The sequence below is a fragment of the Podarcis tiliguerta genome (assembly GCF_965153285.1).
Source record: "Podarcis tiliguerta genome assembly, chromosome: 17".
Classification (NCBI taxonomy): domain Eukaryota; kingdom Metazoa; phylum Chordata; class Lepidosauria; order Squamata; family Lacertidae; genus Podarcis; species Podarcis tiliguerta.
In genome coordinates this window covers 2,262,022-2,277,326 of record NC_139550.1, presented here as the reverse complement: position 1 = coordinate 2,277,326, position 15,305 = coordinate 2,262,022, and the positions used below count along the sequence as shown (strand labels likewise).

At 43.7% G+C, this 15,305-nt stretch overlaps 1 protein-coding gene across 2 annotated transcripts in view; it reads left to right on the top strand.

Annotated features, from left to right (window-relative positions):
- Positions 1-1,237: 1,237 nt before the first annotated feature.
- Positions 1,238-15,305, top strand: part of SPAG17 (sperm associated antigen 17) — a 73,359-nt gene continuing 59,291 nt past the window's right edge. The window contains exons 1-6 of one of the 2 annotated variants that reach the window (XM_083419189.1): positions 1,238-1,424; positions 5,110-5,250; positions 6,447-6,536; positions 8,946-9,077; positions 11,407-11,605; positions 13,055-13,249. In XM_083419189.1, the coding sequence (XP_083275315.1) occupies positions 1,323-1,424; positions 5,110-5,250; positions 6,447-6,536; positions 8,946-9,077; positions 11,407-11,605; positions 13,055-13,249 (859 nt within the window). In that variant the 5' untranslated portion in view covers positions 1,238-1,322. The remainder of the gene's footprint in view (positions 1,425-5,109; positions 5,251-6,446; positions 6,537-8,945; positions 9,078-11,406; positions 11,606-13,054; positions 13,250-15,305) is intronic. The other variant, XM_083419190.1, reaches the window with a different exon arrangement.

Genomic DNA, 15,305 nt, shown 5'->3' with positions numbered 1-15,305 from the left:
TGGAAAATTGATATAAACATGAGTTTGATACAAACATGAGTTTGACCAAACTGCGGGAGGCAGAGGGAGACCGGAGTGCCTGGCGTGCTCTGGTCCAGGGGGTCACGAAGAGTCAGACATGACTAAATGACTCAACAACAACAACAACAGGTGAAGGACGAAGACCAAGTACATCTTTGCCATTATCCTCAGAGGTGGACATGGAGTGGATGTGCTATGCTTTCAAATAATATTACGTATTGTGATGTCAGATTATGTGATTTATTTACACATGTACATTTTTCCTTTCGAGGCTGCCTTTAATATGCCTGCCAAACCTTCGAAGTGCCTTATGATACACTTTCCCCCTCTATATTTTTTCAATATCATATCTTGAGTTGTCTCAGTGTAATAGGATCATGTGTTAAGCTTAGTGGTGCATTTTAAGCGCAGGAGTTCAATGTGACAGCCCCAAAGCCATGTCCCTAAGGAGAGTCCAGAGCCATGCCCAAGAAGAGCGCAAAAATGCAGGCAGAGAAAAAGAACTACCAAACTTTTAGAAGACATCTAAAGGCAGCCCTGTTTAGGGAAGCTTTTAATGTTTAATAGGTTATTGTATTTTAGTGTTTTGTTGGAAGCCACCCAGAGTTGCTGGGGAAACCCAGCCAGACGGGCGGGGTATAAATAAATTATTATTATTATTATTATTATTATTATTAATGATCCATTATTTTACACACACACACAGAGTTGCAATTCATAGCGTAATACACATTTTTGAAGAATCAGCAGGATTGCAGTCCTATGCACTGTTAACACTGTGAGGACACACACAAACACTGAAGCGCAACATTTTGACAGGTATTTTTTATTATTATTTAGTAAAAGCGCACGCCGCCCTTGAGACCACAGGCCGGTTTACAGCATGAAAGCACATGATGCATTTTTCCCCCAATATCCAAATGTGAGCAAAATGTTATGCCCATTTCAAAGAAAAATTGCGAGCCGAGGTAGGAAAAAAGATGCTGAGAAACACGGATTAATCCAGATTTTCGTCAGTAGCGCCAAATAAATACGTGGATAAATAAAAGCAGGGGCCGTAAATTAACGCCTATTGGATTAATAATGGTGTTTAGGAGCTGCTTTCGCGACCCACCCTCCCAGCCAACCCGAAGGGCGGCGAGCAGCTCCGAAGTCTGGCGAGGGGCGGGCCAGGCGCCTCTCGGGTTGCCCTGGCGACGGCGGCGGCTCTTTGGGCGCATGCGCGAAGGGCCGGCCCGGTTCTGGTTGCCAAGGCGACCGCTCGGACTCTTCTTCCTCCGGTCCCTGCGGGGCAAGTGGCCATGGCGCCCAAGCGGCCCAAGAGCGGCAGCGCGGCCTCGGCGCCAACCGGGACTGGCTCCAAGAACTGGGAGGCTGGGCTGGTGTCTGCCCGGTTAGAGGAGGTGCGTTGGGGGGGTGGGGGCGGGGAGACACACGTGTACACACACACACAGACACATTCATGTGTACACGCATATGTGTAAACACAAACATATATACACACATATACATGTATACACACACACACAAGCGTACACACAGATACACAGATGAGGTGCATTGGTTGGGGTGTGGCGGGGAGACACACGTGTACACACACACACACACATTCACAATATATGTGTACACGCATATGTAAACACAAACATATACACACATATACGTGTACACACACATGCACACACACATACACAAAGGTACACACAGATACACAGATGAGGTGCGTTGGTTGGTGTGTGGCCGGGAGACACATATACACACAAACATTCATAATATATGCGTGCACACACATATGTAAACACAAACATATATACACACATATATGTGTACACACACATATATGCACACACACACACACACAAACGTACACACAGATACACAGATGAGGTGCGTTGGTTGGGGCAGGGCGGGAAGTACCCCTGCGTCCCCCCCCCCAAAAAAGCATTGCATATATACACATACACACACCTGCACACACATAGACATATATGTACACACACACACACACAAACATATATGCACACATATATACACAGATACACACACATGTACACAAATATATATACACTCACATATATATGTACACACATGCATACACACACATTCACAAGCTTCCCTTGAGCTCACCTGTGCTAGAGATCCTAGTTTTGCTTCAGAGCCTCCCTCTTTGTTTAGTGCGTTTTACATTGAAGGAAGGGCATGTGATGTGTTGTAGCCCAGGCGAGCCCTAGGCTTATCCTTGGGAGTAGTCCCTCACTCACCAATTGAATAAAGTGGAATTTAGCACATTTACATCCCTCATTTTCTCCAAGGAGCTCAAGGTGGTGTACAAAGAAAGGATCGTTTCATTTATGTTATTATTTGCATTTATATTTCACCTTCCCTCCTCCCCCAGGTGGCCTACCTGGTTCTCTTGCTTCCTAATTCCACCTGCACAACAACCCTATGAGGCCTTGACTGACCCCCAAGGTTGCCCAGTGAGCTTCATGGCCAAGTGGAGATTCAAATCCGGGTCTCCCAGGTCCTAGTCCAACACAGAAACCACTATACCACACTGGCTACTTAGCCCTTGAAGTTTCTCTGATCCTTGGACAGGTGTCAATACTCACCCTTGAGCAAGGAGCTAATGCATCATTTTGGTCCGAGACTAACAAGAGCACACCATATATTTAAACACATCACTTCGCCCAAAGAACCCTGGAAATTGTAGTTTCCCTTGTTGTTGTTTAGTTGTTTAGTCGTGTCCGACTCTTCGTGACCCCCTGGACCAGAGCACGCCAGGCACTCCTGTCTTCCACTGCCTCCCGCAGTTTGGGCAAACTCATGCTGGTAGCTTCAAGAACACTGTCCAACCATCTTGTCCTCTGTCATCCCCTTCTCCTTGCGCCCTCCATCTTTCCCAACATCAGGGTCTTTTTCCGGGAGTCTTCTCTTCTCATGAGGTGGCCAAAGTATTGGAACCTCAGCTTCCAGTGAGCACTCAGGGCTGATTTCCTTAAGAATGGATTTCCTTAAGAATGGAGAATTGCAATCCATGGGACTCTCAAGAGTCTCCTCCAGCACCAGAATTCAAAAGCATCAATTCTTTGGCGATCAGCCTTCTTTATGGTTCAGCTCTCACTTCCATACTTCACTACTGGGAAAACCATAGCTTTAACTATGCGGACCTTTGTTGGCAAGGTGATGTCTCTGCTTTTTAAGATGCTGTCTAGGTTTGTCATTGCTTTCCTCCCAAGAAGCAGGCGTCTTTTAATTTTATGACTGCTGTCACCATCTGCAGTGATCATGAAACCCAAGAAAGTGAAATCTCTCACTGCCTCCATTTCTTCCCCTTCTATTTGCCAGGAGGTGATGGGACCAGTGGCCATGATCTTAGTTTTTTTGATGTTGAGCTTCAAACCATATTTTGCGCTCTCCTCATTAAAAGGTTCTTTAATTCCTCCTCACTTTCTGCCATCAGGGTTGTGTCATCTGTGTATCTGAGGTTGTTGATATTTCTTCCAGCAATCTTAATTCCGGCTTGGGATTCACCCAGCCCTGCCTTTCGCATGATGAATTCTGCATATAAGTTAAACAAGCAGGGAAACAATATACAGCCTTGTCGTAGTTTCCCTTACAGAGCTACAATTCTCAGCACCCTTAACCAACTATAGTTCCCTGGATTCTTCATTTGGCGGGGGTGGGGGTGGATTCATGTATTTTAAATACACTGAATAAAAAAATGAGCTGTGAGATCCTCAGATCAGATTTTGTTTCAGCCACAAATTCATGAGCAACCTGGTCCTTTGTGGCAATAGGCATTTCTGAGCCCAGCTGCAGACTTAGATGAGCCTAATGCTTTAAAGTGACTAGTCAGCATAGTTAAGGAAGTCACTAGTTTCACAGCTTTACTGCCCTTCTTTGGCTTATCTACAGTGCCTGATAGTTTCACATCCAACTGAAATTAATGGGACATAATTCAGTTGCAACTAATATTGCATTGATTTCTGCTGAATTGCTTTATTGTGCTTTTATTTTTTATGTTGAATATATATATATATATGAATGAAATCCTAAATAAAATAAATGCCACGTTCTGCTCTTCCCTCAAGCCCCTGTAAATCCAGATGACATCTGTGCAGCTAATTTAAAGGAGATGCTGACAGAGGCTGATGTAGTGATACAGTATCAGCCATTGCTCAGTCAATTTCTTATTAAAAGGATCATTAGTATCTTAGCCCTGAAGACAGTAATTTGTTTGGAGTGTGGCAGAGTTGCTGAAGGTCACATTTGGCACCCCAAATGCTGCTGGACTTTATTATTGACAACTGTGAAATGTACGATGGCTTGATACATTATTATTAAGGTCACTGCCCGTTAATTTCATAATGGTGCTGCCAACCTTTCAAGCAGCCCTTTAATAAGCAAGACTAATAAAGTGTATTTATTGGCTAACACTGGAGATGTGTATTAATTGAAAGAAGGGCCATTTACAGATAGCAACACAAGGACAATCCTGATTACTTTCCACACTGTCAAGCGTTTGTCTTATATCACTGAAGCCCTCTTTTTGATTCGGAAATCTAGCATAATGGCTTTTGATTTCAATTTTGCTGTGGCTGGTTTCAGTATTTTGGGTGGACCTCAAAAATAGGAGTTAAATAATTAGGTGTATTTGAAGTGCAGACAAAGGATAGTAAGAATTGGCAAATGTGACAGCTCTCTTTGGAAACCATTAGCATTTAACAGCTTACCGTATATATCCTGATGGAAAATATAAGGTCATATTTGAGCAATCATTTCAAAAGCGTAGCTTGCCATTGCCTTTGCAGATATTAATATAAAATTCCATTTGTTCTGAAGTGTGTTTTGATCTGCCATACATTTCTAAGTGTGTAAGAAATTATAAATTTGAAACTTTGCTTCATATTATTTTCACAACCAATGCAAGTATGTATGTCTAAATCATACAGAGAATTGTCACTGAATTTTGCTAGCGTCAAACACATTGAGAAAATTATTCTTCAGTATAATATTGCCATCTGGTGGTAAGAGAGTAGTTGTCTATACTTCTTGAATGTAAAAATTGTTTGTTTGTTTTGGGGACAGGAAAATTGGATTCCCAGTATCGCAATGGTTGTTGGGGAACAAACCGAGGATGAACTTCACACAAAGGCCCTGTCTCTTGCTGTGCAGGTGCCAATGCGGAGGCTCTTTAGTGTGGTGACTTGGGAAGGAACATTAGCACAGGTATTTGGTATTCATAATGGTGAGAGGTGGGGTGTGGATGCTGGGGTTAAAACTGAAACGAGAATGCATCTCTACCAATAGTGATGTAAAATAATGCTCACCCCATTGCCACGGGATGGAAATCTGCTTCCTGGTCTCCTGGGATAGGATTCTCAGAATAAGCTGGAGGAGAAGGATGTGGGCATTGGCAGGGAGGCAGAATTCAAAGACTAGATGTAGCTGGATTGAGAGGAATTACCCTGGGGCTCGTTTGCATCCCTTGAAACTGGATTGGTGGAACGAAATTGGAAGCTGTTTTACATTCTTTGCTTTGTCAGATATCTGAGTGGAAATCTTGTACTCTCTATTGAGTCTTGACACTATACCTTACAAGAGCTTTATTAGCAGTAGTTTAAGACTTTGGTCAGGCTAGTTTTAAATGTCTAACATGCAGCATGTTTATAAGCCATGTGGAGTTCAATATACTTACTTTCCTTAGAGTTCAATACACGTACTGTCCTTAGAAGATTAGGCTAGGGATTTAAGGAGTAGCAAAACAAGTTCTGTTTGCACAAAGGATCATTAGGCATGCACATGATAAGCCATTTTTGAGTTTCAAAATCAGGTTGTGATATGGCATAGGAGCTTGCTAGTCAGAATAAAAAAAGGTAAATTTTACCTTTCCCCAAGTCTTCAGACTCAGATAAAGCAGTCTACATTAAGCAACTTATCTCACTCTGAGGATGTCTGAGTATTAAAAACCTAAACCTAAAGGTAAAGGACCCTTGACAGTTAAGTCCAGTCACGAACGACTTTGGGGTTGCGGCGTTCATCTTGCTTTACTGGCCAAGGGAGCCGATGTTTGTCCGCAGACAGTTTTTCTGGGTCATGTGACCAGCATGACTAAGCTGCTTCTGGAGAAACCAGAGCAGTACACGAAAATGCTGTTTACCTCCCCTCCGGAGCGGTACCTATTTATCTACTTGCACTTTGACGTGCTTTCAAACTGCTAGGTTGGCAGGAGCAGGGACCAAGCAATGGGAGCTCACCCCGTCACAGGGATTTGAACTGCCGACCTTCCGATCGGCAAGCCCAGAGGCTCAGTGGTTTAGACCACAGCGCCACCCGTGTCCCTATTACAAACCTAGGGGAGCATAAAATAAATTCAGAAAATTGATTCTCTTGTCTTTGTTCATTACATTATATATGTTTTACAGATCATGGGAAGTGGAGAAGTAAGCAAACCAAAGGGCAAAGAAAAGGAAAAAGAAAAGGAAAAGGAAAAAGAACCGCCTTTGTATACTGAGGTGAGTGAAAGCATTTTTAATTACCATTGCTTGGATTACTTTTCTAGCTCTTGTCTCTTCGGAAGAGAATGCTTTCATGGTTGGGGCTGTTTGCTTTGCAGCTGGTACTGAAGAAAACCTTGAAACATTTTTTTATGAGACGCTAGATGTAGAATAATGTACACTATACCATTTCTAGTCAGCATACTAAGGGTAAGCAATGATGTGTCAGGATGTTATATGGTGAGCAGCTAAGTGCTACTTCAGAGGTCATTTCACACGTCTACACTTATTTTGGAGTCCCAAACAAGACAGACAGCTTCAAGGCACACAACGCACAACTGGACTTGTATAGGTATGGACAAGTCATCATACCAAACCATGGTTTGCAAGATTTGAGCTTCCAGGGCATAAACAAATAATTGCTTAGAATTTCTGGAACATTTTTTTCTTTCTCTTTGTTTGGCATTCCTCTAGGTGCAGTGGACTGTAGAAGGCCACCAGGTCTCAGTCACATGAGCAAGGTTGGCATGCTTTTCCTGGATCCCATTAACCAACTTGGTGTTCCTTCAAAGCATCTTCAGGTTTAAGACTACAGACAAGCCACTAGTATTATTAAGACCTGATGTTCCTTCCCTACACTGCTATAGCATTCCCTACCCATACTGGTATCTGCATCTCCTTCCTGAATCACTGGCCCTCTGGTCCTAGTGCAGGCTAATCCAGCATTGTCCTAAGAATAATAAACAGTGTTACTTTATAATAATAAAAATAAATGTAGTTAACAGGAACCACACTCGCACCCAGCTCTCCAGAAGTCAATTAGAGTAGATATAAATATGTTAGCAATTGTGCTCATGTTTCAGTTAACCATGGAAAGATCCACCTGTAATTATCACTTTAATTACACTCTCCATGCTCAGGAGAGTGAGACTTGGCTCTTTCCCCTTGCTTTCTTACACCCAAGGTAATGCCCACCAAAGGGATGATACCCTTTGGTGAAAACTTGCTGCATTTAGGATATCATATGAAGGTTTCCAACTTTTCTGACTTGTTTAAGTCCTCTGAAACTATTAATCTTTTACACAGTTCCAGTGCAGCCTGCAGTTGATGATACAAAGCTAAAGTGACTCTCCCTCATTCACCATATGAACCCTAGCAGCTGTAGGCTGGGAACTACATAGCATCTTTCTCTGCCCTTGCATTTGTCGAGAGTGAAGCCCTTTGACTGCATTCTCAACATGAAGCCTGCCAGCTTCAGACAACACATTGACATGCAGCAAGAACAGTCGTCCATATCTGTGAAAGCAAAATCGACATCATATGCAGTCGAGTGCAATTTCTCCAGAGGTGTGAGGGTATGAGAGGATGTCAGAACTGTGGAGTAACACCTCATTCATTCAAAAGCTATAAATAGATCCAGTATGCGTAAAAAGAAAATTAGAGAAATGTTTTATATAAAGTCTTCCTTAGAAACACTTTCAACCTTGGAAGAACGTTTTAAGAGTCATTATCATGCAGCGCCTCTCTCTTCTAAAAACTATTGATGAGTTTTTGTGTCATGGTGTTGTTTTTAAGTGGTTATGTGAATGTAAGGAAAAAATCCCAGATGTTAGTAAGTTATATGAAATTTGGTGGAAACAAGCTGTAAAAAACATAGTCATAAAACAGCTTGTCAATGCCACACATCTGGACAACGTAGCCGTATGTTCTTACTGCTGTCATCACCCAAAGAAAATTCAATAACCTTATTCCACCCCAATTAGGCTACACACCAGCAGAATCAGTATGAACAAGAAAGGGGGTAATTGTACCTGGATGGAAACTCTAGTACCCAAAAGTATTTCTGAAACTGCCATTGGTTAGTTTCCATTTGTGTTTGCAGGTACAAATAATAGCAGGATTCCCATTGTTGGTTTACTATCTGAACAAATTGTATTTAAAAACAGCTATGTTATAGCAGTGCCATATCATACCTGAAATCTGAACCTGCAGGTATGGTGGAATCTATGAGCACCGCTTGAATGCCAAACCAATAGTGCTTGTTCTACTGGAATGGGACTGCATCATGGGCATATCGTTGTCCCATGTCCTAAGCATCTGTGTTTCCATGACACTCACATCCATGGTGTAATTTTGCACCAGACTCACACTTCTGTTTGCTACAGTCACCAAAATTTGCCAACACAGAATCATGTCCTGTTTTGCCCAGGTTGCTATTGGTGAATCGCAGCCTTTCCAGAGAGGTTGGAACAGGCTCTATAGCTGATTTTCCTTACCTTTGAAGACAGGCCAGACTTGCAAACCAGACTGGTACTTCCCTATTCCTCATTTCCTGTCTTCAACCAGTATGCTTATGTCTCCTGTTGCAGGACACCACATATATTGAATTTGATGCTGAAGCAGTAATCATTTGCTTTCTCTTTGCAGGTGTTAGAGGTGGCAAAAAGCATTCTCAATAATGGAGAAGCACTTCCCGTAACTCTGATTGGAAAGTTAATTAAATATCAGATGCTCTGCATTAAACAGAAGGACCTGCAGAGAAGGGCTGCTGAAAAGAAGGTATTTTAGGATCACCCGGGAGTAAGTCCTATTGAATTCAATGGACTTCGGAGCTGAAACATAACAAATTGTACTTTTAGGCAAATGCGAAACAAAATACCACTTGAATCATAAGCAATTTGTTGAAATAGTAATCTGCATTATTTTTTGTGGCAGTCAGAGATGGATTATATTTTTCTAACTTTGCTTATCTGTGGTATTCATTAGTACTCTGCATTTATTTAAACTGAGTTTAATTTCAGTTGTTCTTGCTGTTGTTACTGTTTAGGCAGCGGTCCTAACTTTCCTGGGAGGCTGGCTGAAGGGCCTTGGGAAGTGGTATCAAGTGCTTTTGACAGAAAGGGAGTGCCATTGGCAAGGCAACACTTACGATGCCAGAGGTTCCCAGTACAGCGGAATGAAACTAGGTGTATTAAGTTCAGGCATGGATCTGCCAAATCTAAAGCGCACGCACCCACACCCACATTCCTCAAGCAAGCCCAGAGAAATGACACAACATCATGCCAGCCCAGGGTACAACCCTGCCCTGGTCACAACAAAACCCTGAAGCAAGGGGCGAGGAGGTTACTTTGCCAGTGGGTTTCCCTGCTAGCTTAAATGCAGTTTAGCATTGCGTGGACAGGCAGAGACCCCCGCTCCCTACCCCAGGCAACTCCCTGGTGGAATGATGATTCATGACAACGTGTTATGGGATTAAAATTGGCCACAAATTTATTAAAGATTCGGATGTAGGGAGACCTTGGCTTAGGCCATGAGTAGGCAAACTAAGGCCCGGGGGCCAGATCCGGCCCAATCGCCTTCTAAATCCGGCCCGCAGACAGTCTGGGAATCAGCGTGTTTTTACATGAGTAGAATGTGTCCTTTTATTTAAAATGCATCTCTGGGTTATTTGTGGGGCCTGCCTGGTGTTTTCACATGAGTTGAATGTGTGCTTTTATTTAAAAATCATCTCTGGGTTATTTGTGGGGCATAGGAATTCGTTCTCCCCCCCCCCCAAAAAAAAAATATAGACTGGCCCCCCACAAGGTCTCAGGGACAGTGGACTGGCCCCCTGCTGGAAAAGTTTGCTGACCCCTGGCTTAGGCATTGGGCATTTATCTCTTCCAGTCCCCAGCCGGGGACAACCCCTTTAACGGGGAACCCTGGGATCGCTGCCGCCGGGGGGGGGGGGGGCGGCATAGGTTACCGCTTCATGCCCCCCCCCCCAATTTAGGGAAGATAGACTAAAGGATTCCGCCCAAGGCCTGAGACCGCCAAGGACTCCCTGGTAAGTTCTACCCTCTATTGTGTGGGCAGGGCGGTCCCACCCTACCTGGCCAACTCTCCTGGCAACGCCCCCCCTCCCCCCGCCGGGATTGGTTAACTGTCTGAGGTTAGGCGTGAACCTCCAGGTATCCAGCGTGGGAGGGGGCAAAGCCAGGTTGTATTTTAGGGAGCTGCATAGGATCGGGGGGAGGGCTGCACAATACCATGCAAAAAATGCCCCCCCATTTGATGTGGGGAGCTGAGTGCTCTTGAGTGCTTTAAAGGCTAAAACAAGTGGCAAATATCAGCAATGCTCAGCGTTTCAGGAGGAGCCATAGTTCAGGGGTAGAACAGATGCTTTTATACGCTGGGTTCAGCCCCCAACTTTTCTGGTTGTAGAGTTTAGAAAGACCTTTGAGAATGGAAGAGCAGCTTCCAGCCTGGGTAGGCAGTAGTGGGCTGGATGGACTGATGGGCCGACTTGAGTAATGTAATAACATTGTTATCTTATAACTATTTGCCTCTTCCAGTGCCAGAGTGCCTATCTTCCCTGATTAGATATAAGCCATAAAGTGGAAGCAGAGGAAGGGCAGAATAAAAATGTAACCACTCAGTAGCAAACTTGAGCGGCTGGATGACTATTCGTTTGGAAGCATGCAGAAATTGTCGATTAAAATGGGGGGAGGGGAGGGTATTTCAAATCGTCTGAGAAGAATCTGAGTTGTCAGGGTGTGTGGAATGTCAAAGCATTCTTTGAGGGGTGAGAAGGAAACTAAAATGCGTATAGGGAAAAGAAGGAAGTTGCCTGCTTGGGCTCCAGCAGGTTATAGCAAGTATCCTGGAGGGCATTGGGGTTGAGGGAGAAGTGTGCTGTGCAGTAAAACTCTCCTTCCTGCACCGTGCAGGGATGCTTCAGCAGGAAGGAGCAAGGGGGTGGAAAGGAACTCATTTTTCCTTTTCAGGGCACATACTAGATTTGGAGCCAGCTGCCTCAGATATGAGTGCAAATGATTGTATTACGCCAATGTAATATTGCCCCCGTTGTTTTTCGTAAGATGTGCATGTAGTTTATCTAATTTGGTAGACAACCGAGGACAAGGACAAGGAGAAAGACGAAAAGGGGAAAGGGAAAGGGAAAGGCGGCAAAAAGGAGAAACCTCCCAGTGCCAAAGGGAAAGGGAAGAAGAAGGGACCTGAGTCACCGAGTGCGTCAGCAGCTACCATTAAGAAAGACACCAAACTTAAACGACGTGGAGAAGAAGATGATCTTGACAAATACATTGGTGTGTAAAATACAAATATCCTTCATGTCAAAAGCACTACAGATTCAGGACACTAAGAGGAAGCTGTGGCTAATCCCGGCATTCTGAGGAGCGCAAGCATATGAGATATGATATTAGCATGTAATAAATTAAATTACAGGAAGCCAGTAAACATAGAATGTATGAAGACAATAAATGACAATTAAGCAAATCCTTTTGATCTTTGCTTTTAGATTTCACATATTTTTAGAAATATGTCCTGCTAGTTTCAAGAGGAACTTAGCATTCAGCAAAGCACGTTTAGGCTAAAAGCTTGCAAAATTTGCCTGAAAATACTAGAGAAGGTCTTTCATTTCTCTTTGTGACTGCCTTGTGCACACAGGCAAAGAAACAATTCTTGTACTTAGTAATAGAAGATGATGTGCATCCAGAAGCATTTCAGGTGCTGAATAAACAGGCATAGGAAGAGCAGGTTATTCCTTGGATAATTGTTCCCATTTCCTGCTCCCATGGAAGGAGATGGGATGCTCCCCCACAGCCATGTTGCCTTCCATTGCTTGCTCAGTGAATCTCAATATGGTATAACCCTTTTAATGTCATCTGTCAGTTATAGCTTTGTCAATGCTTGCTGGGGAACACCTCAGAAATAAAATAAAGGATGCCTATATTGCCTCTTTCTTCCATTCCATGGCAGCACATTCCAGCATTAGCAGGAAAAATTTCCTTGGAAATGCCTTTCTGAAGACAACATAGGGAATGATACTATTTGGGCAGGACATACATTTATCAACTCTCTCCAAACACTAAGTGTTAGTTAAATAAGGTAAAGGTAAAGGGACCCCTCACCATTAGGTCCAGTCATGGCCGACTCTGGGGTTGCGGCGCTCATCTCGCTTTATTGGCCGAGGGAGCTGGCGTATAGCTTCTGGGTCATGTGGCCAGCATGACTAAGCCGCTTCTGGCGAACCAGAGCAGCGCACGGAAACGCCGTTTACCTTCCCGCCGGAGTGGTACCTATTTATCTACTTGCACTTTGACATGCTTTCGAACTGCTAGGTTGGCAGGAGCAGGGACCGAGTAATGGGAGCTCACCCCGTTGCGGGGATTCGAACCGCCAACCTTCTGATCGGCAAGTCCTAGGCTCTGTGGTTTAACCCACAGCGCCACCCGCGACCCTTGTTAGTTATATAGTTGCACACTAATAACCCTTTTTTCAAAAGGGTTTCTCCCTGCCTCCCTGCCCCCTCCTGAGTTACACCCATTCTCCTTATAAATTGCATATGATGCAATCCGAACTGTAAGTCTTCAAAGGCTACATGCATTTGAAAAGCAGGATTTGTAATAGATGTATTTATGGAAAATAACTTGTATGCAAGCCATGTACCATATATATATAAACTGCCAATTTGGATGCTTTCTCAATATTATGCTTTAATAAAACCAATGAGCTTTGTATGATGTTTTGAACAGATGATGAACCAGACGACGGTGCTCAGTATTATTTCATAATTAGTGGTTTTCCCTACCCTCAACTTCTGCCTGTGCTATCCGATCTTGGGATCAATGTCGCAAGCGTCATTAAGATTTCTTCTGACAATTATGAGCCACTTCAGACCCACCTGGAAGGAGTTGCTCTGCAGGAAGAACCATTTCTTGAAGCAGAAGGTGAGCTGATGGTTAGCAATTGTATGTGATATGAAACTGAAGATCCACCATTCTTATTCTTGTTTTAGATGGGCATTTTTGTTGTAGCATACTTTGAGCACTTTAATTAGCTGTTAGAAGAAAAAACCCCAAACCCAAGATATACTATTGATATTTCAATAGACTTTAAAATCTGTATCTCATTCCTGAGCTAAGTCCATTTCTGGATAAATCGGAAGAGTAATAAGTAATGGTGTTCATGGCACAGGGCACAGTCCTTGCAGAAAACACTAGGGAGTCAAACTGACCCTTCTTCCTCCCACCCCAAACTCACTTATAGTTAGCAAGTGCATACTAGCATAATAATAATAATAATAATAATAATTAATTATTATTATTATTATTATTATTTTGGGTACCCTTCCCTTTCGGCTGGGTTGCCCCAGCCATTCCGAGCAGTTTCCAACAAATATACAAAGACACAATAGAACATCACACATTAAAAACTTTCTGATACAGGGCTGCCTTCAGATGTCTATGGAAGTTTGTGTAGTTATTTATCTCTTTGACATCTTATGGGAGGGTGTTCCACAGGGCTTGCGCCACTACCGAGAAGGCCCTCTGCCGGGTTTCCCATAACCCTTTAGACCCCTGGAAGCCATCAGAATCTCAAGCTAGTGCACCCCAGCCCTGCATCGAAGGGAGAGAGTTGGGCATGTTCAAATGGTGGGGGGAAGTAGACAACCAACTCATCCATGTGCCCTCTGATGAAATGAATTGCTTTTCCTCTTTGCCACTTAAATGCTTAAAAATTTCTTAATGGAAACATACAAACAGCCGCTCTTGTGCTTTATGTTAATTAAGGTTCATTTGTTGCGTTGTTATAATGCAATAATTAAAAAACACTTTGTGCCAAGTCACTACCATACTGTGGGATCCCCTGGGCCACAGTAGTTGTCTTAACATCAGTAGTGATGGTTGAGTCTTCCTGCTTAATAGCTCCATGGAGCCAACAAAAAAGAGGCCTCTATTCTAGGCTGGTGCTTTGGGTCAGGGTCTCCTAAGGTGCAGCAAAAGCTGCAGCTAGGTGAGAGACTGGTGGAAGGAAAGAAAGGCAATGGGAGTATTGTAAAGTCAAGCAGCAGGAAGGAGGAAGTTGGATCCAAGTTTGGCTTCTTGGATCATGGTCTCCATTTCCTTGAGGAAGGGCTTATGGTAAGAGATGGCTTGCACCTCACAGCAGTTGGCAAGAGTATGTTTGCTAAGAGTCTTGTGAACCTGCCCAGGAAAGCTTTCAACTAAATCCTGTGCGGGAGGGAGACAATATTGCAGATGATAGGAATACCTAGTACTGGGAATAATAGCTTCATTTAAGGAAACAGCTGGAGGGAATGACTTGTGGTTTGAGTTTCTATACTAAAGCCCAGGGTATGGGAAACAAGCAAGATGAATTTGAGCTCTTAATATGAAACTCATGGCAGGAATGTAGAAATTGAGGGGTATATCCTATTCAAAAGAATAGATTAAACAGGAAAGGAGGAAGAAGTACATTACATTAGGGAAATTTGCTTTACAAAACGTGTACATTAGTGTCACAGAACGAGCTGGCCATTTCCAACAGTTCCAAGTTGGAGTTAACTCCTTATTAGCAAAACCACGATCTTCACAGACCTGACTGAGTGTCAGGCCTAATGAGCACAGCAGCTTATTCCCTGTATGTCTTGCTCCATGAAATCCGTTGGCAAGACTAAAACTCCCTTCCTCCCCACAACTGTCTAGGTCTCCTCCTCTCCAGGGTTCCACCCCTCAGCAATCGGAGACTGTGCCTGCCTTTGCTCCTCCTGTTTCATGCCTCTTCTATTTCTGGGAGTTGGGGAGAAGGGAGCTTGTCACAGCAGGAGGGGGAGATACCCAGGACACTTGACCAGCCTAATTCTTCTCTGCTTCTTGACCTCCCTCCTCCCACTTGCCTGTTTCAGCTTCTTCCTCTGCCTCTGGACTTGTCTTTGCCACAGACTCCCAGCTCACTAAGCCCTGTTTCCTCTTCAGCTTTCGACACCTCCTCTTCCTCATCTCC